Source organism: Nipponia nippon, unplaced genomic scaffold (genome assembly GCF_047370975.1).
Source record: "Nipponia nippon isolate SJK-2023a ecotype South Korea unplaced genomic scaffold, ASM4737097v1 scaffold_6, whole genome shotgun sequence".
NCBI lineage: Eukaryota > Metazoa > Chordata > Aves > Pelecaniformes > Threskiornithidae > Nipponia > Nipponia nippon.
Window position 1 is genome coordinate 49604332 of NW_028262380.1, and position 15736 is coordinate 49620067.

The window sequence follows — 15736 nt, forward strand, 5'->3', positions numbered from 1 at the left end:
GGAAGAACATACTGTAATTATCTAAATCGGATCTGGACACAGCAGCGACATGACTGTACTGTGCCAGAGCTGAGTTAAAAGAAAAGAAAGAGGAAAATCCCAGTATTCTACTCATAACTGCAGATGCAGTTTAAATGTTACAAATGTAATAGGAGCCGTCATAACAACTGCAGGCATGACATAGCAATTTCAGTAAATACAGCACAGTAAATTGCTTATTAAATCAAGCTGCCCTCAAACAGGAGCTGTGGCTACAAATTCAGATGATACAATGACATAGTTTAACTGCACCAAATTACAGCGCTCCCATCCTTTTCTTCCCAACCCTGAGATTTTAGAGCTTCTTAGAGGAGCTAAAAAACCTTCCTGAAGCACGAAACCTTCTGTGAGGCATAAGCAGAGTGCACGAAAGGGTAGCGGGTGCGTACGCGCTGTGCTAGATGGTATACTTCTCTTGGTAAATAGAACTTAACCTCTTGAACTTAAACCCTTGGACTCTGCAGGATGCAGTAAGTTTGTTTGCAACCGTGTTTCTCCGAAGGAGCGAACAGACCGCTTCGGCATTGTGCCTGGGCCAAGGAGCAATTAGACTGGCGCTGGTGGCAGAAACGCGGTTCAGGCTTCAGGACCGTCTGTCCAGTCCCGTTCCCATTGCAAAGCACGGCCCCTGCCCACATCCGAGGTCTACCCCAAGCACGCCGTGTTTTCTCCCATTCTAGGAAATTTACAGCTCTCACTGAAAAGATCAAATCGCATCTGGAAAAGCAAATGCAGTAAGCGGGTACAGCGGTACGACACCACTGAATTCATCGGACTTTTTTACAAAGTGACAAACCCCAGTGAAAGAGGAAATAAGTACTTCATGAACTCTGAAGGATGTATCTGGGTGTGCCGGTGGGAGGGACAGCCCATGCCCACTACTGGGAATTTTCTCGTCTCCATGGAATACAGCTGGGAAGAGCAGCTCTCATTTCTGTTCTTCCAAATCAAGGCCAGAAGTTACCAGGACAAAAAAGGCAGTGCATCTTTTACATCCAAAACTGCAACACCAACAACTTGATCTCATTTGAAATCCCATATTTTTCTTCAGGGCACACATGGAAAAGGTCAAATTTAAAAAAAAAAAATGCCTAGAATATAATAATAAAAAGGCAGTACGTAGGGCCAACAACACAGCACATGAATGGCAACTGACTGTACACGCCCAAAGATCAGCACCTGCAAAGGGTGATGCTGTTTTGAATGAAAGGTGCCGGGTGCATTAGCCCAATTAATACAAACCGTGTGTGCGCTGAGCCTAACCCACAGGGCGTCCAGAATGGCCGAAGGTAAAAGAGAATGACTACAACTGTTTCAAGACAAAAGCGTTCACTTTATAGCTAGGTTGCAAAGAAAATAGCAGGTTGAAATTGCCGGAAAGATTCCTTGCTACAGCAGAACAGCTTAAACACACACGCAAAGGCCACATCACTGGAAGTGTGGCATTCACGGTTTGAAACATCTAGCCAGAGACGGGAAATTAACTTTGGTATCGCTGAGCCACCACCTGCAGGTTTTGGAATAGATCTGCCAAGCCCAAGACACTTCATTCGCGGCGGGTGCCGAGACAACGCGCCAACGAGGGACCGCTCTGGTCACACGCGCGCGGGAGGGTGGGGAAACCCGGACCGCAGAGCACTCCCTTACTCTTGGAAAGGGCAGCAAAACGCTGTGTCCTCCAGGGATCTACTATGGGGTTTTTCAGAAAAGATGGATCATTGGTGAGAGACGGGATAACACATTATCTCACTGGAGGGAAGCAGCTTATTAAACAAGCATTTGGCTGAAGAACTTACGCACACAGAGGTAATGAATCTCAAAAGCTCAACATTTTCAAGCTAAATCACAGGTTCTGCATTTTGACGACAGGAAGATTCAATTCCTGCCAATATTTTTTTTTTTTGCTGGGTGCTGGACATTATGCTACTATCACAGCTAAGACATAGCTGCACGTCTGATGCCACTCGGGAACCAAGTAATACAAAGTTACACGTATGATCACCATTTTTACAGTCCTGAGCCAGGGTCACTGCACTCGTCCACCTCTTCCTTTTGGGGAGCTGACGGGCAGATTTCCCATTTCCAAGGGGACACCGCGCACAAACGCAGTTGTGGCCTTTCAGCAAGAAGTCTTCCAGACGACTTCAGATTTCAACGGCTGAATTTATCCTACTGGATGTAGAGCATAAGCTCTACTACAGCTTACGAGGTAAATCCTCCCCTTCCTCAAATTTACGGATGCTTTTTCGAGCAGTCCACATTGTAAAATCCCCATGTAGCTTAACAGACCTGCTGAGACAAAACTGCCGTGGACTTTGTTAATTTTAACTGGTGTTTTCAACAAATGTACAATCTCGAAAGAAATCTCTTCTACCCAGCAAATAACGATTCCTATTTTAGAATAAAAACAAGGGAAGGGAGCGTTCACATAGTAACCTTACTGCCTTGAACACTGGTCTGCAGAATTCTTTATTTAAAAAAAAAAAAATTCTTTTTCATTCCTTTTTAAAAAAGTCCTTCATAAAAAGGATTGGATTGCTTCTGCAATTTAGCACTTGTTTCTGAACCACTAAAAGGTAGCTGATCACACTCATTTGGTGCTGTTTCTTTTGATCACATAAAGTTCCTACCAGAAGAGGTGAGGAGCAGAGCAAGCACCACCCCTGCAGCCAGGATGCTAAAGCACTTCCCAGGCACAACCCTAGGGAACCCCTTCAGGCCAGGCCTGCGAGTACAGCGCGAAAGACAGCACTACTGGTGATAGTGGGAGCAGGCACGGGGGAGTGGGGAAAGAACCGACCATGTCCTAGGGCAAGTTTAAAAAAAAAAAAAGTCTTAATTTGCTCATCACCCATTTACAACAATAATGCAGGGGAAAAAAAGAAAGAGAGCTCTCTTCAAGATGGATAACAAATTTAAGAAAAAACCCACAGCCTTGGCTTCAGCTTCCAAGGAAGCTTGTGAGGTGAAACAGGGCCACATGGAGGTCAGTAGGTGATTTACAGGATGGCAATGCAACGGTGCCTAAAAAAATAAGTTAGAAGTGAAAGCAACCAGAGAGTCAGCTAGGAAGCAACAAGACCCTCAGCCGTGGTGGAAGTGAAGACTGTACAGCAAACAAGTGAAGACGGGCCCAGAGAAGTTCTTGAGGTGACTTTGGTAGAGGTACACTTTGGGGTTTTGTTTTTCCTTGGAATAGCCTACAGCAGTCCGACACAATGAATGCTTCTCACAGCTTGTAGATTAAAGGTACAATTTTTCCAAAGCATCTAAAGGATTTAGGAGCTTAAATAGCACTGCAAATTCCACAGGAATTTGACTGTAATTAATTAGACTCTTCTGGAGTGTCTTTGTTTTTCGGTTTTAAAGCGTTTTCTTCTCCCTTGCAATCTCGGAGAAAGCGTGTTACAAAATCAGGATGCGATTAACTGGAGCATCCCACGTTACAATGAGCAGGAGAACTAACGTATGCAAGTGTTATTTCTGACTTCTGTTTCTTCAGATTTCCTGGAGTCACTGTTAGTTTCTGTCCTAGACAAAGGGGTTTAAGACTTTCTTGAACTAAGCCCCTCTTTATGTAGCCAACTACAGCAGACTGGAAGCACAATTATGCTACTAAGACAAGACTAAATGCAGTGGTGATGCACCAATTCATCATGTTTGGGTTCTTCTAATGAAGCCCATTACTCACAGAAGAGAATTTTCTCAAGCAGTTAGTCACCAGCAGACAGCTTTCCCTGTTACTCCTTCCTTTTCTACAGCTGGTGAATAGTCTGGTCCTCCCCTCACCATCCCAAAAGTGCAATATTAGGAAAAGTCAACACCTAAATTAAAAGTAAACGAACAGTATTTAACTTTCCCTTAACCAGAAAAATTAACAATAGAACAAAACAGCTTTCAGGAGCAAGCCAACCTTTTTCATTTGGAAAAAAAAAAAAAAAAGACAAAAACAGCCTGCTGTCCTTTTAATACTACTGAAATACATTGAATACCTTTCTTTAGCTTATTAAAATGAGCATAAAAACAAACTACATACTAATTACAGCTTGCATAGAAACATTTTGTTTTGTACTTTGTGCAAATCTTACTAAATAAGGCATGCTTGAGAGTGTAGGTAGCAATGCAGTAGTTATCAAAGAATGCTGAGAAACTGCAAGGAAAATTCCAGGCAGTCTGCAATCCACATCCACTTACACAGTTCATTTGACTTCAAAGACCAACAGCTGATAGCTGCAGATCTGTCTGCAACATAAGGCAATATGGTATGTGTAGGGTCCAGCACCTGCTCTCAGCTAGTCATGGGTTTAATACGCGTAAGATCACTTGAATTCAAAAAACCTGAGCCGCTAGTTAAAAAGAGGGCTTCAGATGTGGATGGGTAAGAACCCTGTTTCAGGGAAAAGGAAGGGAAGGGGGGAAGAGGACAAAGAGATGAAGAAGCACAACCCTCCACAGAAAGGGGTTTTGTGCAGATCTTGCGTATACTTTTATACCCTGAACTGTCCCCATGGGGCAACGTTTTTCCAAACAAACCATCTATTAACAAGTTATCCAGCAGAGTATTTCTGGAACAGAAAAAGCTAAAACGTTTGCCTCTCTTACCCAACCTACAAGTGTCTATTGCAGAAATTCAACAGGAATCAGTGACACTAAAGAAGGGTAGCTGTGCAAAGAGGAGGAGATGAAGTAGGAAGCTGCAGTAAGAGCAGTATCAGAAATCTCTCAAATAAGTTACGTAGCACAGAGGGAAATTATAAGGCCTAATGTAAGGTAACGTGGAAGAACATTTTCCCTCCTTCTTCCCCCTCCAAATCAAGTATTTTCAGGAAATATTGAAGTACAACCTTCTTTTGTAAGCAGCTTTGCATTAAAAATCTGTTTAAACTCCAAAAGCTTTTTTTTAAAACATGCTTGAAAAACCCACTAATAATAATCCTCAAAATCCCACAGTGTTTTGTAACATAAAACAGAATGTTCCTGGGCAAGAGCTGCCAGCTCCTTCAGGAACTCCGGGAAAAGGGCAGCTGCGAGTACGGCATTCCTCACGTGTGCAGGAAGGCCGGGATGAGCCAGGCCTTTCTTTCCTTTATGTCCCAGGAAAGGCTGGAGTACAGCCGGGTAAGCTTCAGAGAGGTTCCTTCCTTTCCCTGCGTTGCTGCTGTGCTGGACATTACCTAAAGCCAGGAGAGAGGAAAGAAAAAGGAAAAAAAAAGACTCAGTATATTGAGCACACACAGTATTTGTACAGTGTCCAAACCCAGGCTACAAGGGCTGCGTTCAGAGCTGCAGTTTGCAGTATCCAGACCGTGCAGGGAGATACTCCACTAATCCAACATTTTAAAGTTCTACATGGCCTGATTCTATTGCATTTTTTATTAGCTATCTTTCCCCAGGTTATACATTATTCAGTTCCAGCTCTGACGAGAAAAATATGTGGGCAGACGAGGAGTCAAGGGAAAGAGTAGTATGGATTTACCGTATGAAATAGCAGATAATATCTACCCGTCTAGACCCAGCATGGCTGTCTCAATTTAAATGATACTGTGATCTAGCCCTCCCCCAGATGAAAACATTCTTTGGACTTTACTTCTCTCCCTCTTTCTCTATCCTCTCCCTATGAATCATCGTGTAAGTGGGTTTGAGGCCAAGCTATCACATCGCCATGGGAATTTGAAGCAAGCTAGAAACTAAGGGAAAAAAACGTTTGAAAATTTTATTTTTCTGCAGCTGTAGGCCCCACTAACTTCTCTTACCTTTAACTCTCTGTAAAGCAACTAAACATGAAAAAAAGAGCAAGCAAAAACCACCGTGTGCTCTTCTATATGGGCTCTGCTGCCAGAGTTCAGAAGATCAGGGCTCAAGCATCAGAACACATGGAATTACAGTGCCAGCAGCACTTAAATTCCAATCAATTGCTCCTTGTTTCAACCTGAAGCAGAACTGCACTTTAATGAGATGATAATTAATTTAGTGAAACTAAAAAGGTGACAAAATTTAACACTGATGGAAATAAATACTTCACAAAGAAAAATTAACCCGCAGAACTCACTGCCACAAGATGTCATTGAGGCCAGAAGCAGAGACAGATAAAATCCTGTCTAACTTACAAGTGGATGTTCTCATAAGCTGTATGAGTAAATCATTAAAAAAACCAAAAACACTGTCTTATTAACCCACACCCTGCAGATAAGCCGAACGCTACATTGCTGCATTAAGATGTTCCCCTTAACGTGCATGCAGTTTATGTTAAAACAACTCGGTCTCAGGTTACACCACCATTTTTCTAAAACCTCTCCAAGTAGGTAATGCGAGGACCCGCAGATGAATGCCTCAGCGGACGCAGCAGAGCAATCCCTCTGTTCAACAGCCCTGCACTTTTGTTCCTTTCCTGCAGTTCTCCTAAGGCACTGTGGAATTACCGTACGCTTCCAAATACTCAAAAGAAATTTTCATCTCAATCATCTAACAGAGTTGTACTTTTCCTGAATTCCAAAAAACCTTTCCAACTCCAGACTTGCCAGTTGTTCATATTGTTATTCTACAAGTTTTTATCTACTAGAGACAGAGGACAGGATTTTCAGTTCTGTGGAAAATTCTGACTGTGGGAGGAAAAACAACTTAAATTATGAATTACAATGAAAAGATAAAGGTTTGAGCTTCCCTTGAAGATGGGAGGTTTTTTTAGATTTTCTAACGTCAAAATGTTTCATAATTAATATTTTAAGTTTTTTTTTAAATAGTTTAGCCAATACAACCAGAATATATACTGTCAAAGCTTTTCTGTTTGGTTGTTTTTTTTTTTTTTTTAACTCTTCCCTTCAAAAAGCATCAAAATTGATCATTTCCCTAAAACCATTTCGATTTAGATTTAACTGCTTATTGGGGAAAAAAAAAAAAAAGAAAAAGGCACAGAAAGCGGATCTAGGGACAAGAGATTTGATTATTTTCTTTGACCAGGATTGTCCACTTCTTTCTAGGGTCAGGATGCAAACTGAATCATAGAATTAAGAAATTGAGAAAATGAGCACTCTGGAGATATCGTTACCAACGCACTGAAAGAAGAGCAGCATTTCCTACGGGATCTGCATCATGACAGCTCTACATATCTAACCAGAACCCAAGCTACTGTGTAAGGAAACCACATACTACTGCAAGCAGAAAATAACAAATCGTCCATTTCTGCTCGAACACCTTCAGAGACTATCACTGTAAAGAGAAAGGAAATGCTCTGGAATATTTCGGTTTTACATTTGTGTTCCCCACTAAGCCTGGCTTCTGTTTTTCAGATGTGAATTCCGTAGGAGGACAGTTACGCTCAGACCTGCAGAGAAAACTTTGGGGTTATTCACCACTTCCGTTTGGGGAAAAAAAATCCCTCAGAGAACAGCTCATTTGCATGACACTCAAAGGTGGCGTTCAAGTTAATGCAAAGAAATCTTACAGGAGTTCCTATTTTTTTTTTCCATTTATCATTATTGTAGCAGTTCCTACCTTGCACTTCTTAATCATTATAATGGACTACTGTGGGTGGATGGACTACTGAGCCAACTTGCCTGTAGGATTACAGTTTGATTACTTGCATCACCAGTCTTGTTGGGAACCAAGACTGCAGTTTTCCAGATATCTATTTACACTCCATCTATTTGTCAAGCGGTGCCTTCTTTACAGGAGTTGCCACAACACAGAAGAAAATGTACCAAGAGGGTGACTAAGCAGCCTTGTTTCAAATTCCTAAATAATGACCAGCATGAGTCAGCCCGGCAAATTCTGAAGCCCACAGAAGAAAAGTGACGTAAAATAAGAAGTATAAATAAATGCCATCAGGAATTCATTATATAAAAGTTCTTATTGCCAGCACTGAAAAAAAAGGACACTAAATGTTGCCTCCTAATCTCATGTCCCACATGCTAGCTACAATACCATCTAATTGTAAGGCTTTCTAATTTATGGCACCAGAATGTAGTGCGTAAAACACTACCGACATTTGCAATACACAACTCCTTTACAGGAGGCACCTTCCACGGACTAATTCTTCGAAATGCAGCCTTAGCAAGATCATAATTTTACAGACTAGATGTACTGCATCATTTGCATTTGTACTTCTACAAACCTTAGAAACACATATCATGCTGACTAGAAACTAGGTAAATTATTATTCAGAGCCTTGAAAAGCGAAAACACAATTAAAATGGCACGTAAAAAGTCCCACTATCCACACCTCTAGAAATCCAAGAAATGTATCAACATCTTCACAGAGATACGGGCAGAGTGGGTGATTATTAATGACTCGCAATGATGAGTAAGCACACACCTGTAAATGCAGCCTCTCTTGAACCCTGTTGCTGAGTCAGCTCTTAACCACCGTGGTCACTGCTCTCACCAAATTTGACACATTCCCGTCATGTGGGAAGTTAGCTTTTAAGGGAAACCTGCACCCAACATTGCCCGCTCAGCAGCAAGCTGAGAAGCAGCACATCCCCAGGGCATGGCCCAAACTCTACCAGTTGCCTGGCTGTGCCTGGAAAGTTCTCAGTTAGAATGTAAGATTCTTCATTTTGCTTATTTTTACTAGCTTCCCCCACGGCAGTGTAAATACTGGTAACTGTCAAGACAGGTGTAGCGTGCACTGTGCTTGAGAAGCAGCAGATGTTACAGAAGTCCCCTGGAAAGCTGGCTTGTTGGGATGTTTAACTCCCCACTGCTCTCGAAGTGTCCTGGCTTTTACACCCACCCACCCCTTTTTTTGTTGTTGTTGTTTTGTTTTCCTTTTCATTCAAGAAAGCACGTTCAAAGTTTTCTGGCTAATATCTATCTCCTTCAGTAGTAGCCCAAACCATGATATGAAGCCTTATTCAATTGTTGCAGAAACCAATTCATTCTGGACTTCCGTCCTCCTTAACATTTATGAAAAAAGAACCAGTGACTAGCTGAAGGTCAGGCTAAAAATAAAATGAAATCATGCACATATGCCATCTCACCTCATGCCTTGAAAGCAAGTTTGTTTACGGCCAAACTGACAGCGAGCCCAGAGTTGATTTTGTTACTTCTTTAAACAGACCTTTTCTGTAGCAAATAAAAGCTTCTAAAGAGCAAAGAATGTCCAAATAAATCCATATTCTGTGGCCTACTGAGCATCATCAGTTTAAAGTCAGAAGGGTACATCTGGTTAATGATATTCACAATGCACCACACCTACTTTTAATCATGCTGTAGAAAATGAGAGAGAGAACTAGTGAGTCATTCCACCCAGCACTCCTGCGAGTGTGGTTAACATTTACCTTTGGTTAGCAATTCGTCCGCGGCATCAGATGTGTCCATGCGAAAAAGCAAGTACTGTTGGGCCTCCAGGAGAAGACCTGGGAAGTCTTTTTCAATGGAAGCAAAATGTTCAATTTTATTTTTCACAGATGCCAGCACCTGCCAAAACAACAGTAACAATTACTTCTTCCTCCCTTGCTCCCAGTGCAGCCGCAGACCGAATACTCAGGCTTTCTCTAGCTGCATTAAAATTGAGTTACAACAAAAGTTATGGTCATAGAGAATTTCCAGTTCTTTGCACAAATGTAATTAAAACATTGAAATGAGATGAGAGGCTCTCAGACAGGTGGGAAAGCAACAGGTGGAACTGAAAAGAGCTAACGTAAGGTTTAACGAGACACCAAAAATACTGTTCCAATAGGCATGACTAACGCTTATGGTCAAATACCTGATAAAGTGACCGCACGCTAGGCTGAAACACCATGTTGGTGTTGAGCAGAAAGGAGCGAAGAAGAGGCTGTGGATAACTTGCCAGCTGAGTAATAATCCCAATAAGCAGCAAATTTACATGCAAGGAATTCTCCAGCATGTTCTCCAGCTTCGACAATACTACGCTGATGAACGGTCCTGCAAGAAAAGAAGAAGGAACCAATGCTTTTGTTTTCACAGAAGAAAAATCCTAAGATCCAGGAAATAGGCATTTAAAAGAAATTTTTATTATCATAACCAGCCAAATTAGACCTCCCACATGCTAATTGAAGCCAGCAGGGAGAAAAACCAAACTGTATCTGAACAGACAAAATAGACTTAACAGAGGTGTTAAAAGCTTTTGTGAGTAGAACCACTTTTGCTAGCTAGCCAATGAGTTTACATCAATGGCATATTTAACACGCATAACTATTCTACTTTACACGTGCCAATAAAGATTTAGCCTAGTATGTTATGGTCTACTGTTCTATTCCCCTTGACGCTAATCAGAATGGTACCACGAGTTTCAATGCAAACAGAATCTGCCCTTTTTACTCGTTGTGCCTTATTTCTACATAAGGACTGGGCAAAGTAAATTATAGCTAGCTTTCTTGTCTTATCAAAAAAACAGTAGCGTTCTAAAGACAATGTGAAAATGCTACTCTAAACATAAAAATCAAGACCTGTGATAGTTCAGATCACAAGAACAGGCATTTTCAGTACTGCAAACCGTCACACAAAGCAGGGGAGACATTAAAAGAGATTTATAAACAAAGTTATTGGTAGATGTAGTCTTTATCATATAAATGTCACCAATAAATAATAGCTTTAGTTTGTGCATTCATGCTGCAGGATAACCACTGAAATACAGACGCATTTACCATGAAAGTACATAAACCCTTAGTGCTCAAGCTAAAGAAACCTTCACAAGGCTGAGCATGACTTTAACCAAGTACTACGTATCGTTAGACGATATGGCTGGCGAGATGCTTGAGGCAGTCTGTAAAAGCGACCTAATTACAAGTAAAGTCTTAAAAACGTCCCTCATCCCACAGCCAGTCCCACCACACTATTCTGGCTGCGTAAAAGCTAGGGAAACCACGCAGAGGAACCCCTGGGTGACGCAGTTACAGCATTGCTAATATCCCACCCTAGTCCCTGGCACAAGATGGATGCCACAAGCATTTCTATAGTCAAGAAGGTGGCCATAATCTGACCCCATTCCAGCTCCCCTCAGCAAGCAAACGGCCACCATTCGAGCTACCTGGGCATAGCTTAGCCCAATTCAATACACCTGCTGTAAGCTACGGCAGAGGCTAAAGCAATTCTGTGCCAGCGCAACAGTAAGGATCAAATCGTAAATGCCTGCATTGCCACTTCACCTAATAGAGCATCACTAAAGGTTGAAGTCTATCATGTTTTATAGCGACCGTGAGTACAAAGCAAGCACTCCCTCGAGACTCATCTATCACAGCTAATGCTGGCACAGCTCCACTCGCAAGAGGAAAGGTAGGAGGGCCAGTGTTAATGAGGCTTTATGTGGCTGCTACCTTTCAGCCACCACGTCAGCCACCAGCGTGAAGGTTGGTTTCATACCCTGCAGAAATCCCCCCTGCCTGGGTATCCGATGGAGCAGCCCCAAAACCTTTTATTGAGATACAGTTTCTCCTGTCCCAACATAACCTACTGCTTCCCCTCTCTCATGTTCATGGAGACATTTTCACAGAGCTCCTGAGGGCCACAGGAGCTCTGCTTCATCAAGAGGGATTGCAGGAGAAGGAGCTGAGATATATCACTGTTTCTCTCCTCTAGGTCAGACTTCAAAGCTGAGTAGGTAAAGCTGAAGCTAGTACTTGTTACAAGTGCTGTATGCCACTGCAAGAGAGGTTACCGAGATATATTAAAAAATTTCTCAGTAGTAGAGTGACTTTTTCCCTGAAGAAATTATTGGAATGAGAATCAGAGAAACTAAGCAGTTTGCAAGCCTTGTAATAAACAGGGCAAACAGATGAGAAGTCAAAAAATTATTCCTTTCCTGACTGTGCATCTCTACATGGCCATGAAGTCAAGCACTGACTGGGGGGGAGGGCAGGGCAGGGGGCAGAATATAAATTCCTGTTCCTGAACACCACATTCTTTCTTGCTCAGGGGAAAATAGGGATGACAGTGTTTAATGCTTTTAAACTGGATATAGGCACCAGTAGGACATTTTCTTCATAGATCCATAGGCCTGAAGAGAGCATCTTTGCGCTGCTGACACTTACTGGGCGTGGGAACCTCTGGTTAATTGATTCTGCAGAGAAGTCCCATCCCACGATGGCATCCCAAAACAGTGAAAGCAACCAAAAATCCTTATCACACACAGCTACAAACATAATATAGCATTCCAAATTAAATATATTATCTTTGAAAGACACTGCAATCTCAACATTTCTGAGGTGTTCTTACGAGCACCTCCTTACTTGCAATCACTAAGATCTCCATTAAAGCAAACAGCCTAAGAGTAAAACACGTTGTGGATGGGGAGTAAATGGCAAGGCTTTTTGTGGTTTTTTTTCTTTGTTTTGCTCAGTTGTGGGTTTTTTGTGGGGCTTTTTTTTGGAGGGGGGGGGGGCGATTGGTTTTGATGTGGGTTGTCTTGGAAAGGAACAAATGGAGGGAGGGACTAGATAAAGAATGAGAGACAGGGACAACATTTTTGAGCTACATTCGACAGCAGATAATGGGAAATAGAAAGGTTTGAATGTGATTAGCTTCTGGTACAAAGAAATGGCCACCACAGCAAAAATAGAAAATTGATTTGAAAAACAGGCTGAATTTTTCAATTAAGAAACAGTGTCAGGCATGCTGGCCACAGCTGACCAGAAAGGGCTGCATTTCAATGGACACAAATGAATGTTTTCCCTCTCCTTTCAAATGAACGAGAAGCCATCTCACAGAGGTTTTGTTTTGGATGAGGAAACCTAGATACATTATTATTTTTTATTATTTGCATTACCGTGGTATCTAGGGACCTAATTAAAGATCAGGAGCCCACAGTGCAAGGAGCTGTACAAATACAGATCAAGCGCCCACTCTAACCTCCAGTAGCACCGTCATTCCTGAAAGGCTTGGACAGCCTGCGGAGACCAAGCTTAAATCGCTGCCCGGCGCAAGACAGAAGAGCAGACCTGACACCGGAGGAACAGGGTGCCAGGGCAGAGCATGCAGACAGGCACGTACCGACATGGCACCGCTGCTGCCACCTCGTGCTAAAACGTGAAAAGGCAGAGGAGGGGAAAAATGGCAACGGGATACCACATCCATAGTATCAGCGAGGAAAGCCACCAGAAAAACAAATTATTTACCTGGGCTCTGTATATTGGAGCAGTTGCTCCAACCCCCTTTCAACTGCAAAAGCTTTCTCTAGAACGATGGAGCTCTCACATACAAACAACATAACCCCTGCTCAAGATTTTAAACAATTACCAAAAAAGCAGCCAAAAAACCCCCTGAGCAACCGCCATTTGCTGTCACCACGCTGGCTGCTCTGCTCTACTTTCACGTTGAATCTCTCACGCTCCTTGGACCAGTCACAGCTATTTGGGCTACACCCTCTTTAGTGCCAGGACCGTTCCTTGCTCTGTGCTTGTGCTGTGTGCCACACAGTGTGATTTCATTTGGCCGCCTTTAATCACCATGCCTTCCTGTATTTGTCAGGTATGTAACAAACAGGACATTCCACCTGTAAATGGAGCACTCTGGCTCCTTGCAGCGTGCTTGGGAGACACGTCCTCCTTTGGTCCAAAGGGAGATGACATGCTCTCCGTAGAAGGGGTGTCTGCTGAGAAATTCTCAAAGTCCTCCTCCTCTTCTGCAGGAGAGACAGGGTCAGGAGTATCCAACTTCTGCTCCTCCAAGCTTGCACTGTTTGGATCCAGTTCCTTAATAATTTTGTCATACTGTGCAATGAAATCCTCACCATCTGTGCTCAGCAGTCTTACACTTAAGTTATGATCTGCCTCCTGAGGAGAAATCTTCAATTCTAAGTCTGGCTGTGGATCAATCTCAGTCATTTTCCGGTTTATTTGTTCTTTCATTACACCTTGAGTCAAGCTTGAATTTCTCTTACTGTGCTCATCCAAGTCCATTTCCAGCTGGCTCATTGCAAGAGGCCCATTGACTACAGTCTGGCTTTGGATCTCGTGTTCTCTGGCTACATTTAAATTTTTCTCCTTGGAGTTGTCATCATCTTGAGTATCCTTCTGGGCACATAACCTGTAAACCATAACATCATCCTGAAAGTCTGAATCCTCTATGTAAGATCCTTTGACGAGCATGATGGCATTTTTTTTCATTTCTTGAATGTGTTTTGGTGGCTCTGCAGGTGGCTGCATCTCTGTGCTTCCCAGATCATCATATGGTTGCGGTGAGCTCACATCAGAACCAGGAGAAATCCCTGTGTCATAGCTATCATCCCATTCTAGCTCCAGCTGCATCTTCTCACCGAATGGAGTTACTTGAGAGGAGCTACACATGCTAGGTGTCCTTTGCTGGAGCCGAAACATGGGGTGTTCCACATCTGTACTGTTCTCCTCAGCAAGGGTTTGGATAAAGGTGTCTGGATCAGGGTTTACTCCATCATACAAGGCAGACCAAACCTTACAATCTTTCAGACACTGGAGGATGGCTTCTTGAGCTTCCCCCAAGTACTGCAAGTAGCTGATGTCCACAGCTCTTCCGTATTCCACAATGCAAGTAGATTCAGAAGAGCGTCTACCAGAATCTGAAAGTAAAGAAGATTAGTCATACCGTGACATAATAAAACAACCCAAAAGTTGTCTAGCAAGGCAGCCACAAAGACATGGCAGGTAGAGTCTTTAGTCCCAACCATCCAATAAAGCAGGAAGATCAAAGCATAAAGATTAAGAAATTTGCTCATAAACATACACAACCTGTTCCTATTGCCAAGACAGAGCTTTAACTCAAGATTTCCAAGAGACCAGCCCGCTTTCAAACCTTAAAACAACAGCAACCACTCTGAAGCAGCAAGGGTTGCAGTCATATATCTGTACACTACTTTCATGAATGCATATTCAAGTTGGATAACCGTTATAATAAGGTTTCAATAGACCTGGACACATGGAAGGAATTAAATAAGCTTTCCAGTCCAGGCTTGCCCAGTTTATTGTTCCCCACCACACTTCCTCCCCCTCCCATCCTTCCCCACCTCCTCCCATGAGCTGCTACCAAATCAAACTCAGTCCATGATCTGGTCTTGGTCTTCCCCTGAGCACCAATTACCTTTAGTTTGTGCTGCTTTTGTCCATAGAATATAATCTTTTCCTTGGCTTTCAAGTGTCAAGGTGATCCCAGTGGAGCAGCATACTGGTGTCAGGGCAAGCAGTTTTGCAGCAGATACAGAATAACAGTCTATCTCTTTCACAGCCCACCGCTGGCTCAACATCATGTGGTTACATGGGATCAGATACCTGAAAATTACCAGCAGTGTCTAGCATTACTTCATCGTCCTTTCATGTTAGAGAAAGCAACAACATACAAAATTCCCTTCCCACCTTCCTGCCCTCTCCAAATTAAAAGAAACGGTAACAATAATCTTGACAGTGACACATATTCTAAATGTCTCAAGAGCACAAAACCCTGACTCTTTATATTGTGAAGCTATGGTTTGATAAGGAACTGTCAAGATGAGCAGAGGTAGGAGATCAGTTGCATCAGAACAGGGAAGTGAACAATCCTTTGCAGGTCAGAGCAAACTTGCTGTTAGAAGGGATGAAGGAAGTGTGGGATGGGCAGATGTCAAAGGCCAGCAGGGTGGTTTGGTCCCACTATGAATGAGTTGTGTCTGAGAATCCTTGATTTATTTGTTTTCCTGGGAAATCCAGAGAGCACCAGTTTACATGTACCAGGCAAGCAGCCAGCAAAGAGGAGAGAAGGGTCATCAAGGTGTTTTACTGCCCTAGATCAAGAC

The 15736-nt window shown here is 42.7% G+C and overlaps 1 protein-coding gene across 4 annotated transcripts in view; it reads right to left on the bottom strand.

The window, feature by feature from the left end:
• Window positions 1-2688: 2688 nt before the first annotated feature.
• The window catches only part of FHIP1A (FHF complex subunit HOOK interacting protein 1A), a 93280-nt gene continuing 80232 nt past the window's right edge, over window positions 2689-15736 (bottom strand). For all 4 annotated transcript variants that reach the window (XM_087736437.1, XM_087736436.1, XM_087736434.1 and 1 more), the window contains 5 exons: window positions 15049-15236; window positions 13490-14530; window positions 9746-9924; window positions 9318-9456; window positions 2689-5213 (listed from right to left, as the gene is read on the bottom strand). In XM_087736437.1, coding sequence (XP_087592563.1) covers window positions 4963-5213; window positions 9318-9456; window positions 9746-9924; window positions 13490-14530; window positions 15049-15236 — 1798 coding nt within the window. In that variant the 3' untranslated portion in view covers window positions 2689-4962. The remainder of the gene's footprint in view (window positions 5214-9317; window positions 9457-9745; window positions 9925-13489; window positions 14531-15048; window positions 15237-15736) is intronic.